A 27,746-nucleotide genomic window follows, 5' to 3' on the forward strand; every position below is an offset into this window, starting at 1 on the left:
GCAGGGGAGAGCTGGCTTGCCTATTACAATTTTGCTCAGATTAGTTTGGCCTGGAGAGAGAGAGGAGGCTGCAGAGAGGTGACAGCAACATGTACAAAACAAGCTACTTCCGAGAGGTTCACAAAGAAAAATATGAAAGGTCTGACGGCTATGATGAGCAAAGTCTGGTAGATATTAGAAACCTTGGCTTATCGCAGGCACAAGGCCTCGAAAACTTACAGGAGCTAAATGAAAGGTTTGCCAATTACATAAATTCAGCGAGGGTTCTAGAGCAAAGAAATGCCATCTTTCGGAAGCAGCTGGAGACCTTCCAAAGGATGGATGAGATTTCCGGCCTTGAAGAAGCTTTCGCAGAACAGATTGACCTGAACCGGCAGAGAATCCGTGAGTTATCTTCTGACCAGTCCAAACTCGAGAGAGAGTATAAAGATGCCCAGAGGATGGTTGACGAATACAAAAACAAGTGAGTCGTTTAAAAGTTTTATAGACATTACAATTGAATTAAAACAAGATATTGCGAAGAATCAGAGGAAAACACACAGATAGAATAAATGTAGCCTTATGGCATACTTACCCACTACTTGATTAGCATTTCAGGGAGACTGTGAAGGTGACACCTAGAAGCGCAGAAATGTACTGCTCCATCTAAGAGGCGTGTCGTAAAAAATGACTTACATCCAAATGTAGGTGAGCCCCAAACAGTTAGTAAGGTCAACTGTACTTGTTGAAAAAAGGACACAGATAAGTATCAGGACTTGTTCATGTATTGTGCTTTACAGGAGGTTCCATATAAGTGGCCACGAGAAAACTTATTTAAAATACATGTAACCATAGGGATCATTGTGCTTCATAACTCAATGCAGGGAAATACAACTGATGATTCCATTTGAATGTATTTCTCGCTGATTTCGTTTTTCCCGAAAAAATGTAATCGCTGTATAATATTGGTTTGGTGAGATCAGGGAGATTGCTAGGCTAGTCAGGGAGGTAGGGAGATTCCTGGTATTTCAGGGAGTTTCCTGCAGAAAGGAAACTATTAGGAACAGTACACTGGATTATATATTAAGTTGCAACAATTACAACATTCTTCTATTATAAAAAGTTGTATCCCTTGGACAATTAATTGTTTTTAAAAAATATTTCCTAAAATGATAACAATTTTACAAATTCCTATGCTGTCTTAGAATATTTCCTTCATAACATAAACAGTGTTAACCCTTTGATCGCCGAGATCTCTGTGAGAGATATACAAAATATCCACTAAATATGCCAACGTCACTCACATTTGTTATATAAATACAAATAAAAAATGTTGTGTAAAAAAACATTATGGGGGAAATTTACCAATATGAAAAACCTAGTTTTTCGTATTGGTATTTCCCCTACGGCTGCATACGACTGTTTAAGTCGTATGCAAAGTCGTGTTCCGGAGGGGAAATTACAAAGCAGTCAGATACGACTGCTTTGTAACCCTCCGATGGTGTAATGATTCGTATTAGCTGGCCATATATACGGCCGCTAATACGAATTTTTCTAGCAGTCTGCACGGATCAGTCAGATCCGTGCAGGCTGCAATGTGTAAAAAAAAAAATATAAAAAAAAATAAATAAAAAAAAAAAACGGCGTGGGGAAAAATAGAACACCATTTTCCTGTTCTATTTGCTTTAAGCCTGCACGGATCAGTCAGATCCGTGCAGGCTTCAGTGTAAAAAAATAGAAAAATTAAATAAATTTAAAAAAAAACGGCGTGGGGTCCCCCCCACAGCCGAAACCAGCACCAGGCTGAAGAAGCCGGGGCCGGTAATTAAAAATCAGGGAACCCGACAAATAGGGGTTCCCCGATTTTTAACAACCAGCCCCAGGCTCCAGGTCCGGGGCTGGTTCCCAAAATACGGGGGACAAAATGACTAGGGGTCCCCCGTATTTCAAGAACCAGCCCCAGGCACAACCAGCCAGCAGGGTAATGCCACAGCCGGGGGACACTTATAATATAAGGTCCCGCGGCCAAAACATTAACCCTACCGACCAGTCAGCCTGGCCAGGGGCCCTGGGGGAGTGGGGACCCCCCAATGAAGGGGTCCCCCCCTCCAGGACTTACCTGACCAGGCTGAAGCCTGGTGCTGTCCCCGATGCCCCTGGGCGGTGGGCATCGGGCTGATTATGGTGTAAAAAAAAAGATTAAACTATTGTGGAAGGAAACCATACTCACCTGTCCCAGCGCGACGTAGTCCAGGTAAGTGTCTTGGCAAAAAAAAAACCGACACCCCGAAACCAGACCGGACAGAGAGCTGCATGGTACTCTGTGTACATCGTGCGGCTCCGCCTCCCGAATGCCGCTATTGGCCGCCTTGCGGCCTAGCGGTTCCTGATTGGCCGCTAGGCCGCAAGGCGGCCAATAGCGGCATTCGGGAGGCGGAGCCGCACGATGTACACAGAGTACCGTGCGGCTCTCTGTCCGGTCTGGTTTCGGGGTGTCGGTTTGTTTTTTTGCCAAGACACTTACCTGGACTACGTCGCGCTGGGACAGGTGAGTATGGTTTCCTTCCACAGCTTCCACATGGATTTCGTCGGATCTGGACGGGGACGCCATCGCCGACAGCGACGTCGACATGAAGAAGGACGTCGACATGGATCCAGAAGACCGCCGACACAGGACATCAGGACCAGGGCTACCTACGGGAAGAAGATAGGTAAGTATTAGTATGTGTGTGCTTTGTATGTATTAAAGTTTTATTTTAAATGTGTGTCAGTGTGTTTTGTGTACTATTTTTTTAACTGTGGAACTACAAGTGCCAGCGGGCCCTTTAATGCCCAGCAGGCTGGGACTTGTGGTTCTCCAAGTCCCAGCTTGCTGGGGAGGCTTGCTGGCACTTGTAGTGCCACAGTAAAAAACAATAGTTTAATCTTTTTTTTTACACCCTAATCAGCCCGATGCCCACCGCCCAGGGGCATCGGGGACAGCACCAGGCTTCAGCCTGGTCAGGTAAGTCCTGGAGGGGGGGGACCCCTTCATTGGGGGGGTCCCCACTCCCCCAGGGCCCCTGGCCAGGCTGACTGGTCGGTAGGGTTAATGTTTTGGCCGCGGGACCTTATATTATAAGTGTCCCCCGGCTGTGACATTACCCTGCTGGCTGGTTGTGCCTGGGGCTGGTTCTTAAAATACGGGGGACCCCTAGTCATTTTGTCCCCCGTATTTTGGGAACCAGCCCCGGACCTGGAGCCTGGGGCTGGTTGTTAAAAATCAGGGAACCCCTATTTGTCGGGTTCCCTGATTTTTAATTACCGGCCCCGACTCCTTCAGCCTGGTGCTGGTTTCGGCTGTGGGGGGGACCCCACGCCGTTTTTTTTTTAAATTTATTTAATTTTTCTATTTTTTTACACTGAAGCCTGCACGGATCTGACTGATCCGTGCAGGCTTAAAGCAAATAGAACAGGAAAATGGTGTTCTATTTTTCTGTCGTATTTGCATTGGTGTTTCACACCACTTAGCAGCCGTATTATCAGTACGGCTGCTTAGTAGATAAGGAACCACCATTCTTTTGAATGGTGATTTCTGTCGTATCCTATCGATGGTGTAGGACATTCGTATTTGTAAATACAAATACGAATGTTCCATCTTTAGGACTACGAATTGTTGTATTTTTGGGATTGTAAATCCCGAAAATACAAATTCGTAAAAAAAAGGTGTATTTCTCCCTACGAATACACCTTTTTTCTACGAATCCATTTTGGTAAATGTCCCCCTATATTTCCTATATAAGATAAACATTAAAGGTCATGATGATGAATAAAAATGTTTGCTTGGCAATTTTCACACCTATGTTGACAAATTCACTTGGCACTCAAAGGGTTAATAAATGTGTCTTGTCATAGCTACATTTAGTTGATCATAATACAACAATTAAACAAATGTAATACTGTATATTGTCTGCATAGTGAGTTACAATAAAGGACAGGACAAGAATGTTCCCTAAAGTGTAGTTTCATTTACTTGTGTATTTCGCTAGTATACTATACATTTTGGTTCCTTTATAAATGGTTAGTCTAGAAGACTTTATTACATTGTAAAGCACAACGGAATCTGCTGCGCTATATAAGAAACTGTAAATAAATAAATAAATTACATGACTATACACTCCCTTTAGCAGAAATAAATGTGTACCCCCTATATATACTGTATATTGGGCACTTAGAATCTCTACCCCCTACTTATACTTTATATTGGGCATTTAGAATCTGTACCCCTATCTATACTGTATATTGCCAACTAGAATCTGCACCCCCTATATATATATATATAGTACACTTACCCCCCCACTGCGGAAGGAGTCCAAACCGGCACACGAGTAGTGAAGAAAAAAGATGTGGTTTATTCCATAAGTACAAGAGTTATAACAGCGGTCCCGACAGCTGTTTCAACTGGGTCCTACCAGTCTTCATCAGGCCCCTGATGAAGACTGGTAGGACCCAGTTGAAACAGCTGTCGGGTCCGCTGTTATAACTCTTGTACTTATGGAATAAACCACATCTTTTTTCTTCACTACTCGTGTGCCGGTTTGGGCTCCTTCCGCAGTGGGGGGGTAAGTGTACTGTATTACTATTATGGACCAGGCACCGAATTCTACTGTTTAAATGATTGGAGTGCCGCCCTGTTATCCAATCCCTTATATATATATATATATATATATATATATATATATATATATATATATATATATACAGTATATATACTGTGTATATAAATATATATATATATACTGTATTTAACTAGAATTTATATGTAAACACTCAAACGCTTGCATATTACCCCAAAGTACTGCTATTATTATTATTATTATTAATAATAATAATAATAATAATAATAATAATAATAATAATAATAGCATATTATGAAGAAAGATTAGCTAATCAAATTAACAGACAACTATGATATATAGGGAGTTATTCTTATCCATTCGGTCCTCTGCGCATGCGTGTTTCTGCGCATGTGCACACGTAGGGTGCGTGCACCCACGGCGAACTTACGGTCACCGGGTGCACGCACCCATGGCGGCGTGCGGGGGGCGGAGATGGGCGGGGGGCACTGGGCTGCCCCATTACCATATGGGAACACCAAGCATTCCTTGGGCATTCCCATGAGAATGCAAGGTGTTCTCCTGGTAATGAGGCAGTGGCGCGGGGGCGGGTTGACATCACCGGATGTCAGCTGCCCGCCCATATCCGCGCCAGCGTGCACGCATACGTAAGTGACTTAAAAGTCACTTATATATGCGTGCACGCACCACATCATTCAATGGCTGGCGACCATCAAAAGATGTAGGTGGTAACCCGAGGCATGCAAATATATGTTTATGCAAAACATCCATTCGCAGCCTGTGCGGGCGAAGCCGCACTTCTAGGGGGCGGCGGGTGGGCGTTCATTCGCCGGGCGGGGTTTGGTGGACTCGCAAGGCTGCAAATTCGCAGCCTTGCGAATCAACCAGAATAACCCCCATAGTTACCAATACAGTTATGGGTTGCATAAGATGACTTTTTCTGGTTATGGAAGAATACAAAGAAATATTTGCTTATAATAAGGTAACACTGTCTGAAATAAATATCTAGCTATGAAAAAAATTCATGTTTACTTTAAATCTAATTTGAAATTAAACTGTAAAGTCTCTCAGTAAATCAGTGGCTCCTGCCTGCATGTGTGAGGCTCTGGGCCAGGCGCTGCCTAGGAGGCACACCGGTTACTGCCTCCACTAGTTGATAGTGGCTCTTTGCTCTTTTTTAACAGTGCACACAACACAGAGTGGCTCCTAAGTCCCGTTATTAGCACTATGGACCTAATGTGTCATGTGATTAGGGGATTCATACCTGCTCTGTGCTGAAGGCATTGTGCATTTAGAACACCAAGCACTGGCAGATCCTGCCTGGGAACAAGTGCCACTAAAAACCTGAAAGTGGTGGCCATGGGGCAACCACCCCTGTGTCCTCTCCATAATCCGTACCTGCCAGTAGTTGCAAAAGCAGCCAGTATTTATTCTGCTTGGAAAAATATATAAATGTTTTTGCATCTTTTACATTGCAACATGGGTTGTCCATGGCAATGGCCGAAACATCTTATGGCCGACATTATTTTTTTAAATTTTTTTAAATTTTTTGAACTTCATTTCAAAGGTAAAGTGTGCCAAATGTAGGAAGGTACCCATAGGTGTGCGCACATTGAGTGTTAGAGGTGCACAGGCACCCCCTAATGCTGTGCTCACCCTTATGAACACCTCTGCTGATAACAATATCAGCAATACCCTTAACCAAAGACTTTTGTTTTTAGAACTGTATTCCATTTAAAGAAGTGCCCACCAATTATATGTGTGTTTGCATTGTTACTTAAACTAGACCAGTTGTTCCCAAACTTGGTCCTCAAGTACCCCCAACAGTGCACGTTTTCAAGGTCACCCGGCAGGTGCACAGATTATTCAGGCACATTTTACAAGCTCCACAGGTGGAGCTCATTATTTCACTAATTCTGTGTGGAGACCTGGAAAACGTGCACTGTTGGGGGTACTTGAGGACCAGGGTTGGGAACCACTGAACTAGAACATTGTCATCACTAAATACCTGCGTAGGGTTACCACCTTTCCCCTTTAATTCCGGACACATATTAATTACACAGGTTCTGTGGAAGTTTAAAACCAAGTGAAATGGAGTCTTGAAGTCAGCCAGCCACAGAACCTGTGTAATTAATATGTGTCCGGAATTAAAGGGGAAAGGTGGTAACCCTATACCTGCGTCATCCATATATGTGTATGACTGTATTTGCATGTGCTGTTACACAGAGTAATTAGAAGATTACAACTGAAATAGGCCGGAGATTATGGTGGGGCTGAGAGATGTTTTATATTGTAGCCAGTGCCAATAGATGATGGAAGACAAGCCTGATTGGCGGTGTTAGACACGCCCAATAGGTGGAGCTATGCAGACTCCTTTGACGGTGCACCCCATAATAAAATGTGCTGCGCACACCTATGAAGGTACCTTGCCTGAAGCATGGACAGCTAAGCTATGGGACGTGGTACACTCATTTGGGGTCCATGGGTTACAAGATAAAAATGGAGACCCAAAAAAAACTAAACATCTTATGTCAACCTTTTCATGTGTCAATCATTTTCATTTCGACCTTTTCCTTGTGTTGATCTTCTTTCTATGTCGAATTTGCGCATGTCAGCCTAGACACTATTTTCCCATGAACCAAACCCGCGGAGAACGCTGGTACAGTTTTGTCTTTAGCAGTACCACATATTACTTCAGGTCTTATCAAAATTAATGACGCCAATCATGGGATCGGGACTGGTGGAATCGGTGGATTTCAGGCATTTTTGGCTGGGATTCCAAAACTGGAATTGGGGGCTCCAATCCTGGGATTTCAGGATTGAAATGTTCATGTACATTTCATCCTTTTCTGCCGGGCAGCGCTAAACATCATCAGCACTTGGATGAAGACACTGTCCGGAAAACATGTTAGAGGTCACGCTGCACCAGCCAGCCACCAGCCCTCCCTCTCTGCTGCATCCGCTTGACCCCGGACTCTGACATGCCAAATAATTGAATCACAGCTGTAATTGCAACCACATTAGGCCACAGAGATAATGGACCTTATTCAGGCCTGTTCGCTGCAGCCGTTCGTTCGCATGAGGACTGATGTTGTGTTACAGCGCATGCGCATTTCTGTGCATGTGCATACCCAGGTGCGTGTGCCCAATGCGAATACTCAGATCGCTGGGTGCACGCACCCAGGACAGCGGGCAGGGGACGGAGAAGGGTGTGGGGTGGTGGGCAGCCCCATTAGCATTTGTCAATGCTGGGCATTCTCGTGGTAATGAGGCCGGGACGTGGGCGCCGGGGGCGGGCAGCTGATATCACCAGATGTCATCTGCCTGTCCACTTCCTTCTGAACGTGCAGAACAGCCCTTACATATGTGTGCATGTTCCACATCATTCCATGGTCACCGACCATGGAATGATGTGGGCGTTCCCCCCTCGCTTGCAAATGGGTGTCGGGAGCCAACTATACACAAGGCGGGGTTTAGCTGACTCGCAAGGATGCCAATTCACCTCCGAGCGAATCAACCAGAATAACCCCCAATGTCCAGAAGGTTCTAGTATTAGGGGAAGATCTCCTGTACTTCCAATCTTCCATAAAGCAAATCTCTCACCAAGGACATGATTCCGAACCCCAAACAGTCCGCACGCAATGTTTATCATCTATTTGCAATACAATTTCTGAGAAACCCTGTGGAGCCTGCAATACACAGAGGAGGTTATTCTGGTCAACACGCAGCGCTGCAAAGTTTGCAGCGCTATATGTCTTTTTAAGCTTGTTCGCCGGCAATTTCACCCGCACGGCTGCGAATGGATGTTTTGCATAGACATCCATTCACAGCCTAGGGGGCGAGACCCACATCATTTGATGGTCGCCAACCATCCAAAGATGTGGAGCGTACACGCAGAACTAAGACACTCTTAGGTGTCATAGCATTGCGTGTGTCCTGTACGAGGACAGGGCGGGCAGGTGACATCACGTGAGACGTGGTGCTACGTTTCGGTGTCCATGTCGCCACGACATGTGCCGACAGGCGGTATTTCATGCCCTACCATCCACTAGGGCGTGGTGGGAGAATAAAATAGTGCCCGAAGCATGGCGAGCCATGCGAGGGGGCGCGGTGCTACGTTTAACTGTTTATGTTGACTGTGTTGACATTCAGGTAAAAAAAAAAAAAAAAAAGTTGACTTTTTCAATGTAGACCTTACCCATGTCGACACAATGACCAGGTCGACATATAGTCATGTCGACCTTTCTGCATGTCGACCTTAACTCATGTCGACCTAAATGCATGACGACTGAATGCTTGTCTACTATAATGCTGTGACCTAATGATCCATACCCCAGTGTATATACAATGCAGAAATTAGATGGGGGCATGGCCAGCAGCTCTCACAGTGCTGGACATGCCCCAAACAGCAGCAAAAATGGAACATTGTGGACATACTGTAGGCCATGCCCCCTGACCACCCCAAATCTTGGTGAGCGCCCGTGTCCCCCCTCCACTGCCACCAATGTTGGGAGGTATGTAATGCTATGGCTGCCTCTGTGAGGACTGAAGGTAGGAAAGTATACTTAGGCCTAGATTTCTATCATATGGTATTGCCTTAGTTTATTTGCCTCTTACTGCTTTCTTTGTGATTCACAGATATAAAAATGAATGTGAGTATCAGCTGCTTCTCAAAGGCAATCTTGAACGACTGAACAAGGTGAGATGGTGACATGAGCGTTTGGACATTGGGGATAAATGTTTAAGGAAATCTGAATGTTCCCCTGTGATATTTTCCTTATGTATTGTATTTGTCTTTCTCAATCAGAATTTAAATTAATACTGGAGATTGTCTCATATATTATAATATTCTACATTAAAAACATGACAGTCAGTTAATAAAAACTGTTTGTAATTCATCGTATCTTATTCATTGCTAGGGGGCTCATTAATCAACGAGTGTCAAAACTCGTTGCTTTAGATAAAATTAGTTGCATATGATAAATGGTGCTCCAGTCCAACCAATCAGCCCCCGTCATGTGTCTGGCTCCTAACTGCCATTTATGTTTGCAAAATGACATTTTGGAGCACCATTTATCATACGCAATGGTTTTATCACTCAAATGACAAATAGACTCCTACATTTTATTGCATGGTCCTGAGATGGTTATAATGCTGGGAATATTGTCCTGAACAATCCAGGGGCCTGATTCTGGTTGACTCAGAAGCTTACTTAATGCTCGCAGCTTACTGAGTCCCAGAGAGCCAGCCGCACCAAAAATATGCCCCCCTCTCCCCGCAGCTGTATACCCTCGCAACCATGCGAGGGTGTGTGTTATAATTATTATTTATTAGCAATTTCTTGTATTGTCCGCAGCGCTCCACAGAGAATAGTTGAACATTCACATCAGTCCCTGCCCCAGTGGATCTTACAATCTATGGCCCTTATTCAGATCTGATCGCAGTACAAATTTGTTCTCAAAATGGGCAAAACCATGTGCACTGCAGGTGGGGCAGATGTAACATGTGCAGAGAGAGTTAAATTTGGGTGGGGTGTGTTGAAACTGAAATCTAAATTGCAGTGTAAAAATAATGCAGCCAGTATTTACCCTGCACAGAAACAAAATAACTCAACCAAATCTAACTCTCTCTATATACATACATACTCTCTATATATACAGTAGTCTGCGGGGGGTCCGCCTAGCACAGGGTAAGGCTGCCCCACTTGCCAGCACATTGCTAAAGTTGCACATGACTGACAGCCCCCTGACTGTGCAGAGTAGCTGTGAAGCAAGATGCAGGCCAGACATATTTTGAGTTGAATACTGACTGATTGGCTGATATTCTGACAGTCGAAATCAACATTGAATACCCCCCATAGACAACATTTTGACATATAAATTGTTGCCATTTTTATTAAGATACTGCGGCTTCTTTGGACTCTGGGTCCTTCTTGTTCTTGGTAGAGAACATGTTACATGTATTGTTTGAATTGTGTACTGATATCAACTGCCTATGCCAAGAATTACTATGACAAGTCACACTGGGAACACATATGTTAATGATTATTGGGGCTTATGCAAGTAGTTGTGATTGCGTTTTCCAATTTTTTTTATTATTAAAACTCAAAACAAAACATTTGGTGGATGTGATGCACCATTGTCAAAGTTAGGGATGCCAATCCCAGGGCATTTGTTTCAATCCCGGGATTGAAAAATGCTCAATCCTGGGATTCCCGGGATCCTGGGATTGGCCTCCCTATATGGGACCAAGTGCCCGCTTCTTTCACCCACCTATTGGCCGCAGCTCCTGCTATCAGCTGCCAACATCATTTCCAGTCTGGCGCTGGTGGAGGCGCCTGTGACAGTGAATCCCATTACTAGCTGCTGCCAGTAGCCAGGGGAACCCGGGGTAAACTTTCTAAACCGCAACTTTCTAAATGTTACAGTACATCACTAAACTTTGAGCAGGGAATTCCTTTTAGAGGCCAGCCAATCAGATACAAGGAACAGAGTTTGCCAATCCCGAAATCCTGGGATTGAAAACTCCAATCCCTTGATTCAAATCCAGGCAATTTTGGGGCCGAATCCTGGGATACCGCTGATCCCGATCCAAGGATTGGCCACCCTAGTCAAAATGTTGATGCTTCCATAAAGGTTAAGGATAGAATTATCTAAAAAGAACATTTGGGTCTATGTACAAAGCCTTGGAGACAGACAAAGAGGAACGGAGATAAAGGGAATGATTCAATACTGATCACTAAGAAGCGGTCATTGGCTGATTAGCGAGCGGCTTAATGCGGCCCGACCGACAAAAGGTTGCCGCAAGGAAAAGGTCGATATGAGGTTTTTGGCATGTCTATCTCGACAAATGTCACCATGGACACCACACCGTATAAGTGTAGCGCGTCCCCACGCATGGCTCGCTGTGCTAGCTCGCCACACTATTTTTTTCTCCCTCTATGTCCACTGCGATGGTAAAGTGTGACCAAAGATAGGCAGGCAGCAGTGAGAAACACAATAATCCCATACAGTATAACAAAAATAAAACAATGCTCCTCACCGCTTCTCGCACTTGCACTAGAGGTTTCTAATTGAACAGCTCAGATTTAAGTGAACATACAGTATGTGTTAGAGCTTACAAATGTGTATAAGGAATAGATAAGTAATTATTGTATTTGCCGCAGAAGGCCACATAATTACCAGGAACACATCTGCTCACCAACGGTCCACTCTGCAAATTCTTTGCTAATGAAATCACATATTTTTGCAGCTTATGTCTCTTGTCCACAAGTCCGAATGAAAGTTATGATCCCAGCTTAGTGCCCAGCCACCACATCTGTCTCTATTACTCCCTGATGCTATTGGCTATCACAGTTACACATTCTTTGATCATATTATTACTTGTGACAGCTCTATGGAAATAATTAGACCCTTGGCCAGTGCTAGCGATGAAGGAATAATAAAGCAATAGCATATCTACAGTTGATATAACATGTATGTGTAGCTGGTATTTTTGTGAAGTACAATTAAATGGTGAGGGAAAACATTGGCAGTTAACTCTATACATTTGAAAATTCAGTTAGCCCAGGGTTCTGTGCCCTCAAATGCCACGATATTTTAATGAAATGTGTCTAAAACTCCCCAAGAAACGCTGGGTGTTCCAATGGGCGTGACTACCTGCCGCCGCCCCATGCTCCCCGGCCGCAGTCTTGGACGCACGCACCCAGCGCATGCACATACTCTCACCATCGTCCCCGTGCGAACGAATGGGCCGTGCGAACGGACTAGAATGTGTGCTGTGTCCTGACATTTTTCCCTTAAAATAAAGATTCTTCATTTACTATTGCTGCTATTAGTTCAGACGTCATGCTGTACAAAGTAACTACTAATAAGTAAGGTCCTGATTTGGAGCTTTACACTAAAGCATTTGCAGCAGCGATCCCAACAGATGTGAAAACATATGCCACAAACACCTGGCTTTGTATATAGACACAATAAATGGTCAATTTCATAAATATTGGCATTGCGTTTATGTCTGCACCAGGCTCTATATACTTCTTATAGCATCAGATGGAAAAATCGATGTATTCTTACCTACAGATGTAGCCGGCTACATCATCCCTCGCGCGCCCCGTGGCAATGGAGCTTGGCGGGGTCCCCACTGCCTCCCCCGCCGTCGCCACTGGTCCCCCTCGCCGCCCCGACCCCCCCCCAACTGGGCAGCGTCTACCTGAAGCAGAGATCATCAGGGAGACGCTGCCCAGCCGCCGTGATACTGGGACGTGCGTGCACGTGAGACGCACGTGCATCCCAGTCTCTATCGCCGATGCTACCCAGTGAAAGGGAAATGGCGAGCGCCAGCCAAGGATGGGAGCAGCTCCATCTGTATCTCTTTCCTTGATAAAAATAAAACAGGCACCGATGGTTTCCTCTGGTGCAGTCTAGAGATGATTTGGTTTTAGTAAAACCACCCTCATATGTTTTGCTTCGGATTCAGTTTTTGGTTCGGTAAAAAAAAAAAAATATTACTTGATAAAAAAAAAAATAGGTACTTGTGTATTTTGGCGGCGCCCCCCATGTCCGCCATACGATGAATGGATCGCATCGCATCGTATGCCATGCACCCGATGGCATACGATGCGATGCGACGCGATTTTGACCCCCTATACGATCAAAAATCGTATAAGCACCCTAAAGGGTGCTTTTGAGCACCCTAATGGGTGCTTACAATGTTAAGTGCACCCCCACGCCACCCCCCCACTATAAACGTGAACCCGAAGCGTGGCGAGCACAGCGAGCCCGCGAGGGGCGTCGGTACGCGTCCTACGACCTTTTCATACCCCCACTATCCACGTCGGCGTGGAGTTGAGAAAAGAATAGTGTGGCGAGCCCGAAGCGTGGCGAGCGGACGCGGATACCTTCACAGGTAAACGCGGGCTTCACAGGTATCCGCGTCCCCTCGCGGGGCTCGCCACGCTTCGGGTTCGGTGGCTCGCTGCACTCGCCACACTATTCTATTCTCAACTCCACGCCGACGTGGATAGTGGGGGTATGAAAAGGTCGTAGGACGCGTACCGCCGCCCCTCGCGGGCTCGCTGCGCTCGCCACGCTTCGGGTTCATGTTTATAGGGGTGGCGTGGGGGAGCATTTAACATTGTAAGCACCCATTAGGGTGCTTAACATTGTATAAGCACCCATTAGGGTGCTTATACAATGTTTAATCGCATCGCATCGTATGGCATCGTATGCCATGTACAATGGCATACAATTTCAAAATTGTATGCCATCATGCACCGTCGTACGATATAGCGTCGCATCGCATACCATCGTATGCGTTATGGTATGCGATGCGATGGGCGCCGCCAAAATACACAAGTACCAAAAAATAGATAAAAACTGGGATCATGTGATTTTTGCAATGCAAATCATGAACTTTGGATTTAAAATCTGAATTTTAAACCATGTGAAGATCTGAACTGGGACTCAATTTGGATCAGATTTAATTTAGGAGATCCGTACTGGGTTTTGGTTTAGTTCGGATCCACAACATTTGGGTGGATTTGGATTTCTGGAAAACCAAGCCACACAATTCTAGTGCAATCAAGGAACTTGGCTTGATCTCCTCACATTACACTAGAGTGCTGTAAGTATCCTTTGCATAGGACCTGCTCACTGCATCTAGAACATGTGAAAATGCAATCAGTTTGCTTTCATTTAATCTTTATGTAATTCTATTTAGATTCTAAGTGCTAAATCCATCCAAGGGCATCTTTTTGATAAGATGAGGATTTCAGTCTTTAAATTTAAGGCCGATTCTACTCCACTTTTGCTCCAAGAGAACATTGCGGCACATCCATTCATTCATAGGCAAATTGAAAAACTGATTAAGAAAAAAAAATCTATGTACAGTGTACATCCAAGTAGTGTTCTAGAATGTATAATTCCTAGCAGTCTAATGAATTGGCTTTATATTTGTTTTTTAGAAAAATAAGTAAATTAGTATGTTCTACTTAAGTAGTTTCAAGGATCTCACAATATCAATAACTACGCTAATTACTAAGAAAAACTTGTTCTAAATATAAGAATATAGGATATGAGCTATGGGGCCAGGCATAGCCAAGATCTACTGATGACAACAGCCGTGTCTAAAGCACAATGACTAGATATGGGGAATGATTGGTAAATAAACCTCTTGATGTTGTTTCCTCCGGTGTTTATACTAATAATTCCTTTTAAGGGTTCTCAGAATGTTCTCAAGTCTTGTTCATTAAGTTATCAGCCATACTGTATTTTGATTGACAGTTGCCAAACCAAGACTTTTCCTCTAATTTTCATTGAATGAATGTGAGATACAGTACGTGAGTTCCATACACAACAAACGTTTTTTGCGCGTTTTACCAATTTTCCCAGGGGTGGGCGCCATTCCATAGCAGGACCTTATGGAAAGCTGTCCACCCCGTCGCTCATCTGCTGGTAATACCAGCCAATGAACGAATGGGCCAGCGATGGTGCGGGAGCGCGCAACAGCGCTCATCGCTGCCCCATACACACTGGTCGGCTTTCAAGTTGAGATGGAAGTTCAGAAAGGTGACATTTCAGAATGTCGACATGTTTGGCAACATTCACAATGTACATACTGGCGAAATGTCAACATTTTCAAAATGCCAACATTATGAATGTTGACATATGAAATTAGGGTTAGGTTAGTGTTAGGCTGCAGCTTTTATTAGGGTTAGGCTAAAATAATAGTGGTGATATAACTGTCAACATGTTTCATGTCAACTTTATCATGTTAACATTTTGGCAGTGTTAACATTATTTTAATACAAATGTCATCATACCACTTCCATACCTTTATACCCCTCGTGCAGAGTCCCCCCCCCCCCCCCCCCCTGTCTTTCATCTCTATGCCCCACTGTCTTCTTGTCTCTCATCTCTGTCACGTCTTTCCCTCCCTCTTACCCTCTGTCTCGTTATCACTCATCTCTGGCCCCCTATCCTTCTTTTCTGTCTTTGTTATATCTGTCGGAATGTCAGTCTCTCTCATCTCTGTTTCATCTCACCTCTGCCCCTTCCCCCTTGTTTGTCCTTCTCCTCAATGTCCTTACTAGGGTTAAGGAGAGGCTGGCATTTTGGTTTCATGACATGGATGGTTGCATTTGAAGGAGCCCACACACCCCTTAGTAATGCCACTGCATAGTGGAAGGGGGTGGGTTACAGGGCAATGGGTAGGGTTGGCAATGGGTTGGTACTTTACAGGGCAAAGTACCAACTAGTCAGCTCATAAACTGCCATGTCACAGGCTGTGTTTGAAAAATAACAGTCAGTTTTAATTGGTAGTTTATCTCTCTCTCTCTCTACTCTATCTCCCTCCAAGGCATAGTACATCTACCCCTTTAGGCTTTTTCCCAACCTCATTTTAGTAACATATTCTTAGTAGAATAGATTTGTGAAGCACTTTATTGTGTAGGTTGTACAATGTACCTTATTCAGGTCCATTGGTAGGGCCGCGCTCACCCGCACAGTACCGATGGTTGTTGTCTGCACATGCGCTGGGTACGTGCGGCTATGGCGAACAAACTGCAAGGGAAGGGTGGGGGTGGGGCTTGGGAGGTGGGACGGGCCATTAGCATATGGGAACGCCCAATGTTTCATGGACGTCCCCATGAGAACGGGGCATTCTCATACTAATGGGTCAATGACGCGGGTGCGGGGGCCGGGCAGCTGACATCACCGGATACCAGCTGCCCGCCGACTTCCCTCAGAATGTGCACGGAGATGTAAGGTTGCTCAGAGCAACCTTAGACATGCGTGCACGTTCCACATCATTCGATGGTTGGAGACCATCAAATGATGTGAGTGTTCCTCCGCAGGTTGTAAAACATGCATCCGCGTGCCATGCGAATGTACACGCCGTGCGAATGTTGGACCGGCGTACCACCATTCACAAGGCGGGATCCGAGCAAATCAACCGAAATAACCGCGGTTTGCGATTTGCAAACTGCACATGATCCACTCTTTATGGAGTGCTCTAGATAAATGACAGCTATACACTGGTTGCTGTGGGCTACACCTCCGTATTTGTAAAACATCGTCGTCTTTACTGATAAATTTCTGATATCCAAATTACACCATGAGAATTCTAACCACAATGGTCATTTAAACATAAACATGACAGTTTTTTGTTTTTTACTATATATTGTAGGAAGCAGACGAAGCCCTGCTCAGTAATCTAGAACTTCAGATCGAATCCCAGTTCCTGCAAGATGACATTAATGCAGCAAAGGACAGATACAAGAAGGTACAGTAAGTTGGACTGTGCGTTGTTTTTATTCTAACAAACCTTGGGCCAGATGCACTAACCGTCAAAAGTGATAAAATGGAGAGTGATAAGCAACCAACCAATCAGCTCCTGTCTGACACTTTTCAAACACAGGGGGTTATTCTAGTTCATTCTTTCTGACAAAATCCTTCTTAGATGGACAAAACCATGTGCACTGCAGGTGGGGCAGAGGTAACTTGTGCAGAGAGAATTAGATTTGGGTGGGGTTTTTCTTCAAAGTGAGATCTATATTGCAGTGTAAAATAAAGCAGTCAGTATTTTCCCTGCACAGAAACAAAATAACTCACCCAAATCTAATTCTCTCTGCACATGTTACATCTGTCCCCCTGCAGTGCACATGGTTTTGTCCATCTAAGAAGGATTTTGTCAGAAAGAATGAACTAGAATAAACCCCACAGTCTGTGATTTGGGAGGTGGAGCTGATTGGCTGACTCACATCACTTTCGCGAGGCCACACTGCTGTGGGGGCTTGGCCAGCGGCTCTGTGTGCTGCTGGCCATGTGCCCACCTCCTCTGCCTGCCGGAATAGACTCATGCGCACAGCATTTATTCACAGCTGGTCTGCTGATTTACAGCTGCTCTGCTGAGCAAAGCAGCGGGTGACCGGGGGGGACACGGGAATGTCCCCAAAAAAACGGGATGGTCGCACGAAAGTCAGGACAGTTGGGAGGTATGGGTTTGTATGTATTTCTGTATAGCCCAGATTTGCCTGTTTCTCTCATGCCTGAAAGCATTTTATATTTTGTCAATCTTAAATATTAACCACCAATTGTGCATGTTGTGTGTTGTAACTGTTTCCCCAACAGAATCTCATGGAAATTCAGACCTATGTTAACATTTTGCAACAAATTATCCAGACGACTCCTCCTGTGACATCTATTACTGTCGGCATGTACGAGGTAAGAGGTATTATAAGACATAATTATATACTATAGCTATGTGATCCGTGCCAATGAAACTGCAAAGTAATCATTACCCAGTCCCAGCTAATGATCGGGCACGCTTCGGTTCTAGCAACATGGAGACTTGGGGGGTTCAGTAAGACATGGTAAGAGATCCCAAGGAACTATTCACTTAGCCCCGAATTGAATAGATACACAGATTTTTTTTTTCAGATTCCAAAAAGAAATCTCTGAAAACTAGCATGTTTATATGGGCGTATCAAAGCTGTTATCACATCCGGGAACTAATTCTGGATTCTATGTGTTAACAACAGAAAACAGTTAATTTCGTGAAAAAAGGGTCTCTAATTGAATAGTACCAGGCTACCACCCAGGGGTTAAAGTTAAAAAGTTAAAAATTGCATCGCATCGCATGCGATCGCATGCGATCTGATGCGATGCAATGTCATTTTTCACTGAAATTATGGACATGAGTTGACATCATGTAAAATGCACCCCAAATGTCATTTTTCACACTGTACCACCCCCACTATCAACGCCAACCCGAAGTGTGGCGAGCGCAGCGAGCCCGCGGGGGGCGGCGGTACACGTCCTACGACCTTTTCATACCCCCACTATCCACTTCGGCGTGGAGTTGAGAATAGAAAGTGTGGCGAGCGCAGCAAGTCACCGAGCCCGAAGCGTGGCGAGCGCAGCGTGCCCCGCGAGAGGACACGGATACCTGTGAAGCCCGCGAGGGGACACGGATACCTGTGAAGAGGGTGCGGGGCTAAGAATACGCTCCCTGAATTAAGCCCTAAATTTATTTTTGTCTATTATTGTTGCACAAATTATTATTATTTCTTTAGGAAAAGCTGATATCTGAACGAAGGATCCCGATACTACAGAGCCAACTTGAGGAATACAAGAGCATCCTTTGTCAGCTACAGGCGCAGAAGTTTAAGCTACAGTCGGAGGTAAGGCATTTGTCATAATGTGGTCATTTATAAAAAGTTGATAAATACGTGTTTTTTTATTAACAGTTTCTTATATAGCGCACACATATGCCGCAGCGCTGTACAGAGTATAGATGAACATTCACATCAGTCCCTGCCCCAGTGGAGCTTACAATCTATATTCCCTACCACATGTACACGCACACACAGACATCCTAGGGTTAATTTGTTGGGGTCCAATTAACCCTTACAGTATATTTTTGGATTGTGGGAAGAAACCGGAGTACCCGGAGGAAACCCACGCAAGTACTGGGAGAATATACATTTGGGGCCATGGTGGGAATCATGACCTGAGTGCTGCGAGGCAGTAATGCTAACCATTACAACATCTGTGCTAGAAACTTGCCAATCTGTAAATCAATTCAAAGTCTAATTCATTTCATAAATGCGGATAAATACACAAGATTCAATGTAAAATAGAAATTGTAGTTGTTTAGAATCAGTGTCATGAGCCACATAGTGTAAGCCATGGGCAGGGCCGGTGCTAGGCACCGGAGCGCCCCAGGCGGGAGGGGTGCCCCGGCGCTCAACTGCTCCAAGGGCGGGGGGTCCGCGATGTGGCCGCCATGCCGGTGGGGGGGCATTATGTAGCAGCCGTGCTACTGGGGGGGGTTCACTCACCGAACACCTGCTCCTTCCTCCGGCTCTCTTGCTCGTCTGCTGCTGCTGTGGTGGTAGCTTTTCCCCTCCAATGGCTGGCGCCCTAGGCTAATGCCTAGACCTGCCTAGTGGTGGCGCTGGCCCGCTCCTACCCAGTCCAAAGGGGGGGGGGGGTGGGTTGGGGAGTTGGAGATATGTGTGGGTGCGCTCACCTGGCTCACCTGGCTCCAGGGGGGTGACTTTTTTCAAACTTCCGCCCTCCAGTGGCCAGCCCTGCTCCCACTAAACGGCTTATTTTCACCCCCACGCCTACTTCCTGTCAATCGCCTTATGAACAGATAGCAGATAGAAAAAGTATCAGGAAATTATGGCAGCACAGCCTCGCGCATGCGTAGTAGTAGTTCATTTATTTATAAGGCACCACAAAGTGTCCGCAGCGCCGTACATAGCAAACAAAAAACTAATTACAAGGTAACGTACAGGGTGTGTTGATAAAATACAGCATAAATAGGTAGAACTAAAATCTGCATCACTTCTGAAGTAGGTGTCGAAATTGTTGAGGACACTGAAGATGAAGTAGAGGAAGAACAGGGCAGGAGCACTGGTGAGGTAAAGAGGTAGGGTGAGTACGTGAGGAAGGAGGGCTCTACTCATAAGAGTTAACAGACTTAAAGGAGGTGGGTGGACGAACGAAAAACAACAGGATAAGTAGGAACGGATGGAAACGGATGGAGGGGTAGGGTAGGCAGGATAGGAGGAGCGAAAGAGGTTAGGAGGAGGTATAGGCTAGTCAGAAGAAGTGGGTTTTGAGGGAGCACTTGAAGGAAGTAAGGGAATCAGAAAGCCTGATGGGTGGCAGGAGGTTGTTCCAGTGCAGGGGGGCAGTGCGAGTGGGAGGAGGTGATTAGGTGAGAGATCAGGAGGCGGTCGGCGGTGGAGCAAAGAGGACGGGAGGGAGTGTGTATAGAGATCAGTGAAGAGAGGTAAGGAGCGGTGGAGGAGGAGAGAGCCTTGTAGGTGGTGGTGAGGAGATTAGAGAGAACTTTGAAAGGAATAGGGAGCCAGTGAAGAGATAGACAGAGGGGGGAGGCGGAGGTAGAGCGGCGGGAGAGGAAGATGAGCCTAGCAGCGGCGTTAAGAATGTATTGGAGAGGGGGGCGAGGCGGGCGAGAGGTAGCCTGAAGAGAAGGATGTTGCAGTAGTCAAGGCGGGAGATGACAAGAGAGGGAATGAGAATTTTGGTCGCGTCAGTGGAGAGGAATGGTCTGATGCGCGAGATGTTGCGGAGGTGAAGGCGGAAAGACTGTGAGAGAGCACGAATGTGGGGGGTGAAAGAGAGGGAGGAGTCAATGCATACTAAGGACCATACACATGAGCAGTTCATCGATAATTGTCCACTGCGTGAATTTGCAGCAATGCAATCAGATCTGATCTCAAGCCCAATGGTAGGGACTTTCTGTATTTTAAAATAACCATAACCTTTTTCTCTGTACCCTTGGTAAAAAAAAATGTATGATAAATTTGGGGAAAAATGAAATAGAGTAAATTGTGCCTACCTGTCATCCTTAGGGTCAGTTACATTACATGGGGGTCCACCAGCAGTGGTTTTGCCTATCACTTTGACCATCATTTTTTTTGGTCCTGGGCCATCAACCCCACCCCACCAATGCAAGAGCCTTGCAACACCTCAGGTTGCTTAGGCCCACAGTTTGGGAACCACTGATATAGATTGAGAACATACACATTTTTGTGACTTAATTGTTTTGCTTTATAGAAACAGCAAAGTTGATATTACAGCAGCACCATCTACTGACTATGGGGCATCCTTACATAGTTTCACATTTTCATGTTTTGCCAGTCAAATACTATATTACATAATTTTGTGATACTGATACATTTAACAAAATGAAATTTTAAGTTATTATTATTATTATTATGAGTAGGTTTACCATAAGCATCTTACTAGTATTAATAAATATAGCATGTACCCTTTCTGGGAAGTGTGGAAAAAACAATGATGAGCCAATGTATTCATTTTATATACTCTGCTGCCATCTTGTGTAATATTTTGGGTATTGCAGCATTGCAATCAGAACTATTAAGTGCATGCATGTCATATGGCTGTTCTCAGAAACACTGGGTTATGAATACTTACAAAAATATATGTTAATGAAATAATTAATAATACAATAATATCAGAACTTTTACTATATTTGAAACCGTTTTAATTAAGTAATTTGCAAGGTTCATTTATATTCAATATTACACAACGTAAATGAAATTCCATTATCTGCATAAAGTGCATAAAGGTCCTTTTATACTGGGGCCAATTCAGGATTGCTCATACGATCAGAATTTGGCCCGGGACCCAATGGTCATTTTGGCATTTCTGCGCACACTGAACGGCTTTCACGAATGACATACTCCCTAGGCCGTTCGTTGTGGGAAGGGAGGGCCTGGGGCAGAAACAGGGCTGGAGCAGGGGAACGCAGGTTGGCCGATGACTGCTGGGGGCGGGTGGCTGATGTCAAGGTGAAATTAGGGAGATTGCTAGACTAATGAGGGGGATTGCTGCTGTTACAGGGAGTTGCCTGCAAAATGCAGGAGGGTACTTATGTAGTATCTGGGCTGCCGATTTTTTGATTGTATGCCTTAAGTTAAGGCATACAATCAGATGCGATGCGATGCGATATCGCATCGCATCGCATACGACCATGCGATGCGATGCGATGCGATGACCCGATTTTTCCATAGGATTCAATGTTAAAATGGACTGAGTCCATTTTAACATGGAATTCAATGGGAAAAAGGGGTCCTTTTCATACCCCTACTATCCAAGTGGGCATGGAGTTGGATATAAACCTGTGGCGAGCGTAGCGAGCCACCGAGCCCGAAGCGTGGCGAGCGAAGCGAGCCCCGCGAGGGGACGGTATTCTGTGTCCCCTCGCGGGGCTCGCTACGCTCGCCACGCTTCGGGCTCGGTGGCTCGCTACGCTCGCCACAGGTTTATATCCAACTCCATGCCCACTTGGATAGTAGGGGTATGAAAAGGACCCCTTTTCCCATTGAATTCTATGTTAAAATGGACAGAGTCCATTTTAACATTGAATCCTATGGAAAAATCGGGTCCATCGCATCGCATCGCATCGCATCGCATCGCATGCGATATGGTCGGGTGCGATGCGATGCGATGGACCCGATTTCAAAATCGGCAGCCCAGTTACTACATAAGTACCTGCAGGAGGGTAGGAAACTATGTTGTACATATACAGTAATACCTCCCAACTGTCACGATTACAGCGGGACAGTCCCGATTTTCGGGTCCTGTCCCGCTGTCCCACCCGCGGCAGACCCCCCAATCTAATAGAATAGACGCTGTGCGCATGCGCACAGCGTCTATTCTCGTATGAAAATGAGGTCGCAGCTAATTAGCATAAGCCTCACCCTCATTTGCATACGCCCCACCCCCTTTTCGGGCGCTCGCGCGGGTCCCTATTTCCCCAACACAGAAGTTGGGAGGTATGGAGTTGTAATTAACACAAGTGCTGCTTAATTAAAAGACATTTGTGTATTTTCTTTTCACAGACTTCCATGCTAGAACAAGCTATTAAAAACACCCAGGAAAGCTACGATGATGAGATACAGTTGTACAACGAACAGATAGAAGTGCTTAGAAAAGGGATAGAGGAAGCCGAAAGGAACTTGGAGAAGTTCACCAATGATTGTCGTCAGCTTGTAATATACCAGCAGTCCTTGGAAAATGAATTAGAGCGGTATAAACGTATCATCGAGAATGAGGATAACAGGTACCGGCAATACCTTTCTTTCTGTTCACAATAACTAATAGATTGTGAGTTTTAGTGACAGGTTCTATACTTTCCTAAACTGTTTCCCACCCATATACTGTAGCAAATAGTTTTACTAGAAATACAGACGAATTCAAGTACGTCTGCCATAGTAGTAGCTATGGATATACACAAATTTATGTCTTTGAGTTGCAATTGTACTATGATGTGGCCAAAAGTATGTGGTCATCCAAATATTACAATCACAATCACATGTACTCGTCAGGGCTGGACTGGGCATCAGGCACATCTACCGTAAGCAAGTATGTTCGAAAGCCTGATGGGCTGGTGGGCTGACCTGTCCAATGCTTCCAGAGGCAATTTGGAACTCAAAAATGTATGGTTCTACCAAGGACAGACCATTTTCTAGTGTTACATGTCTCTGCCAGTGGCGTAACTATAGTGGGTGCAGGGGATGCAGCTGTGGCTTGGGGGCTAGGGGCCCAGCAGGCTGTCCCCTGCCCCCTCTAAAAAAAATCATAATTTTTTAACTACCGCTACTGAAAGGTTCGGGGCCCACAGGGTAAAGTACTTGAGTGGGAGGAAGGAGGCGAAGCCGCATTGGATTCGCCATCTCCTCATTACCGTCAGTGCCTCCAGTCCACTGCGTCACCTGGCGGTCACGCTGCTGGATCCCGCTGGTGCCGGCACTCTCCCCTGTCTGTGCTCTAACTACATCTGTGATCCAGCGCAGGCTGTGACCCCGGGTCCTGGCGCACCTTGTCCTATGTGACTGCGTTCTGGCGCCAGAGCCCTGGAGCTGCCCACAAGCTACCCGCTGGCCACAGCCCCATTGGAGGGGGATCAATCATTGCAGACAAGAAGTCTGGCATGACTACAGACCGAAAGCCTGGGTAAGTTCATCCAGCGCGAAACTCTGTCTGGCCCATTCCTGCACAGAATGGGCTCCCTTCTAATAAATACATTGCTGGGCTACAAACCCAGAGCTGCAGCAGTACTTGAGAATAATGCTTTTTTCAAAATAATAAAAAACTTTACAGTTTACAGTAAACCACAATCCGGCCATGACTATAGGCACCTGTTAGCAATGTTTGTGGCTGAAATATTAAAATTATTCTGAAGTGTCCTCATACTTTTGGCCACAGTGTAATACTGTCTGGTAGTTAGCTCTGGTTTGGTATTGTGCTGGTTTTCACAATGTGTATCGCTGGAGCTAGCTGATATAGAAAGTCAACTCTGTGGGTGGTATTCAATTTTTATATCACGCCCCATCTCCTGTCTAGGGCAATATTCAATTGGGCAATATTCAATTGACCTATTTCTTTTCGCATATCGTGCTCATTACGGTCAGGTTTAGCCGTGCATTCGTGCATATCAGCTCCCCACCGCCAGGCATAGTGAGCTGAAATGCTGGTGAAAGACAAAATAAAGTAACTGTACGATTGTTTTCTACCTTTTCCCAGACTGAACTCTGCAATTGTTGGAACCCCAATCACACTCTTTATGCAGAGTTACAAATCCTCTCAGTTATCAGTCACCAGAGGAAAAGGTAATGGCTGGGTTCTTGGTGATAAATCGAAATGAATATATTCTGTATCCGATATGTTGCTTATATTTTGTTAGCATTGCACCCTCTAATACCACTTTCACACTGCCAACACGTTTCAAAAAACTGTATTTTTAAACGGTATTTAAAACGGGTCTGAGCCTTCACATTGCAGTAGATTACCGTTTTAAATCCCGTTTAAGTACCATTCACATCAGTCAACCCGTTTAATCCCCTGAACACGTTTCAAGGCAGAATGCAGGGACAGCCTATCACAGGTCTGTAATCTGTTGTTTTTACTAAATACCGTTTCAGAGCCATTCTCACTGCATAAAAACGGCTCTGAAACGTGTAGAACTCTGCTTTTTAAACATTTTGAAATACCGGTTATCTTTAACCGGTAAATTAACTCTGGCGCTTTCACACTGGAGCCTTAAACGTTTTGAAAAGGGAAAAAAACAGCAATATACCGTTTAACAAGTGCGGTGTGAAAGGGGTATAATTTATTTAAAAAAAAAAACAGTTTACATGTTATGTTGTGGTTACTGCTGCTCCTGGGGCTACTCCATGTTATTATAAGGTGTGCCCAAATGAAAAGGAAACTACAGTTGTGTGTACAGATGGGGCAGCTCCACCTGAAAGGGACGCACCAACCATCCACCAATCAGCAGGCTGCCAGCCATTCACTGTCTGGCTGAAGGCTGGTGGGCGGATAAAAAATGCTGCCTCACTGTCCTGCTTGTGTGACCACCACCCACTCCTGCTCAAAGGCCCCTAGAATTGTGCATCCCCATGTATCTATATGTTAAGATGGACTTGACCACAGTCTTGTTCTGGGCACATGGTCATTTATTGTCAGTCCAGTGAGAAGCTCTTGAAAAAATGACATTGGCCAGTTTGGGTGTAGGATTACTAAAAAGTTTAATAATCTAAACATCGATATTATGTTCCATGGGCTAAATCCCACATTTACAATGCGAACAGATGATTTTTACAGCCAGATTATGAAATGTCTTAATGTGTATGTATCGCACTGTGTCACTTTTTGTGGGCGTGAGTGCAGCCAGGATCAATATCGTGTGTGGTGTGTTAGGTCTTTGTTGCTAAGCTTTTTTCCTTGCTATTTTTACAATTTGTGACAAGTGCGTATTGATTTTTTTACAGATATTACTCTAGCTATACAAGATATTGCTACAGCAAAACCAAGACAAAAAGGTGTCCCAAGGAAAACGTCAAGGAGAAAGGAGCTCTCAATGGATAAAGGTGATGTTAGCAATGAGGACAAGGTCCCGGAGAGAAAACACGAGAGTTCACATAAGACAGAAGTAAAGTATGATGATTCATCCTATCATGATACTGAGAAAGCATATGAAATGTTAGAGCATGATTTGTCCCCAGATGATGTACCAGATGGAGCACAGATCAGTAAAGCCTTTGACAAACTATGTAATATAGTAAGAGATAGAATAAGAGGGTACAAGAAACCAGAGCCTTCTCCAGATTTGTTCACCAAAGGTCGTTACGTTCTTGTTACTGGGGAATCAAGTTACATAGATCCTGGCTTCTATTCCTCCACTCCGCACACAGGAGGTAGGATATCTGTTAGCATTATCCATGATTTACGACCAGGAGATGACATTGTTCTACCTATCCCGGAGTTACCGGAGCCTTCAGAACCATCAGAGAGTGAAGAAGATTCTTCTTCAAATGAGAAAGAAGATGACCACGAAGATGATCATCATGATGACACACCTCATGAGGAAGATGATGAGAAAAAAGATCAGGATGGCAAAGACCCAGAGGATAAAGAAGAGGATAAAAAGCCACCAGATGTCACCAGACCAGATGACTCCCGACATGGGTCGGGGAGTTCTACTTCTGATTCAGTTAAGAGCCAGAGGCTTAGCAGAGGTCACAATAACGACAAAGAACCCAAGAATCTGATGTCTTTCAGGGGAAGGGATTTCCCAAGTTCTATGAGTTATGAAAAAGTGGAAGTTGTCGAATCGATTGAAAAGATTTCCGATGACAAAATTAAGAGTTATGAAGAAACGGCCATGATTGTGGAAACCATGATCGAAAAGACAAGAAAAAAATAATATAGTTGTATTGTTCTTTAGAAGCTACGCACGTATATTTTGTTGCTTTTATGCTGTAAGAGGCATTTGCTGGACTGCTACCTACAGTACATTCAGTGGAATCCAGTTATGCATTTGATTTTATATTTTAATATCGGGCCGAGAAGAAAATAATTGTAGTTAACATTGAAGTACATCCAGTTTTACGTGAGAACCAATCTGTTTGCAGTTATTGACAAAGCTAATAAACTAATAATGCTGATGCAAGGTCAGTGAGGATTTGCACCAATAAAGTTGTTGGAGATAACGAGAAATCCTGTGACCTAACAATCAGAAGACATGAAAGCATTTATAGCATTTACGACATTGTGATGTACCAAGTAGCGATATATTATTTGCTAACAATAAACAGGTGGATTAGAGAAGCCGCTGTGTATTAGAACTTTGTATTGACTAAAGTGGAGATGTTTTAAACATTCCAAAAAGGACATTGTCTTCTAGCTATCAATAATCAAGTATATTCTATAGATTCATAGATGATTATATTATATAGAAGGAGATTGGTTGCTATGGGCAACTATTCCAACTGTTCTCTTTACAAGGTTTGATACATCTCCCACTCTGACAGTTAAAGAGAAATACTTATGTTCATGATATTTGGTTGTTCGGTGAAATGATGTAGATTTAAGCTTGCTGCCTATAGATAAATTACTTCCAAATAAAGCTTTGCCTTCTCAATCATCAGCCCCACATGTGTTCACATTTTTTTATTGCATTTTGCAGTTTATTTCAGATGCAGATACTTGTGATTGCTCGTGTAATGCACTAATAGAAATATTGAGGAAAGAGCAGCACATTGGGCCTTATTCTGGTCGGTGCGGCCGGAGCCGAATATGCGGC

At 44.6% G+C, this 27,746-nt stretch overlaps 1 protein-coding gene across 1 annotated transcript; it reads left to right on the plus strand.

Moving 5' to 3' along the window:
• On the plus strand, positions 1-27,519 carry BFSP1 (beaded filament structural protein 1). The gene is made up of 8 exons (XM_083174612.1): positions 1-463; positions 9,234-9,294; positions 16,782-16,877; positions 17,726-17,818; positions 18,670-18,777; positions 23,002-23,222; positions 24,686-24,771; positions 25,933-27,519. The coding sequence occupies exons 1-8, from the start codon at positions 90-92 to the stop codon at positions 26,865-26,867; spliced, it is 1,974 nt and encodes a 657-aa protein (XP_083030738.1). The 5' UTR covers positions 1-89; the 3' UTR covers positions 26,868-27,519.
• The last annotated feature ends 227 nt before the right edge of the window (positions 27,520-27,746 follow it).

The sequence above is a fragment of the Crinia signifera genome, chromosome 3 (assembly GCF_055691185.1).
Source record: "Crinia signifera chromosome 3, ASM5569118v1, whole genome shotgun sequence".
Taxonomy (NCBI): domain Eukaryota; kingdom Metazoa; phylum Chordata; class Amphibia; order Anura; family Myobatrachidae; genus Crinia; species Crinia signifera.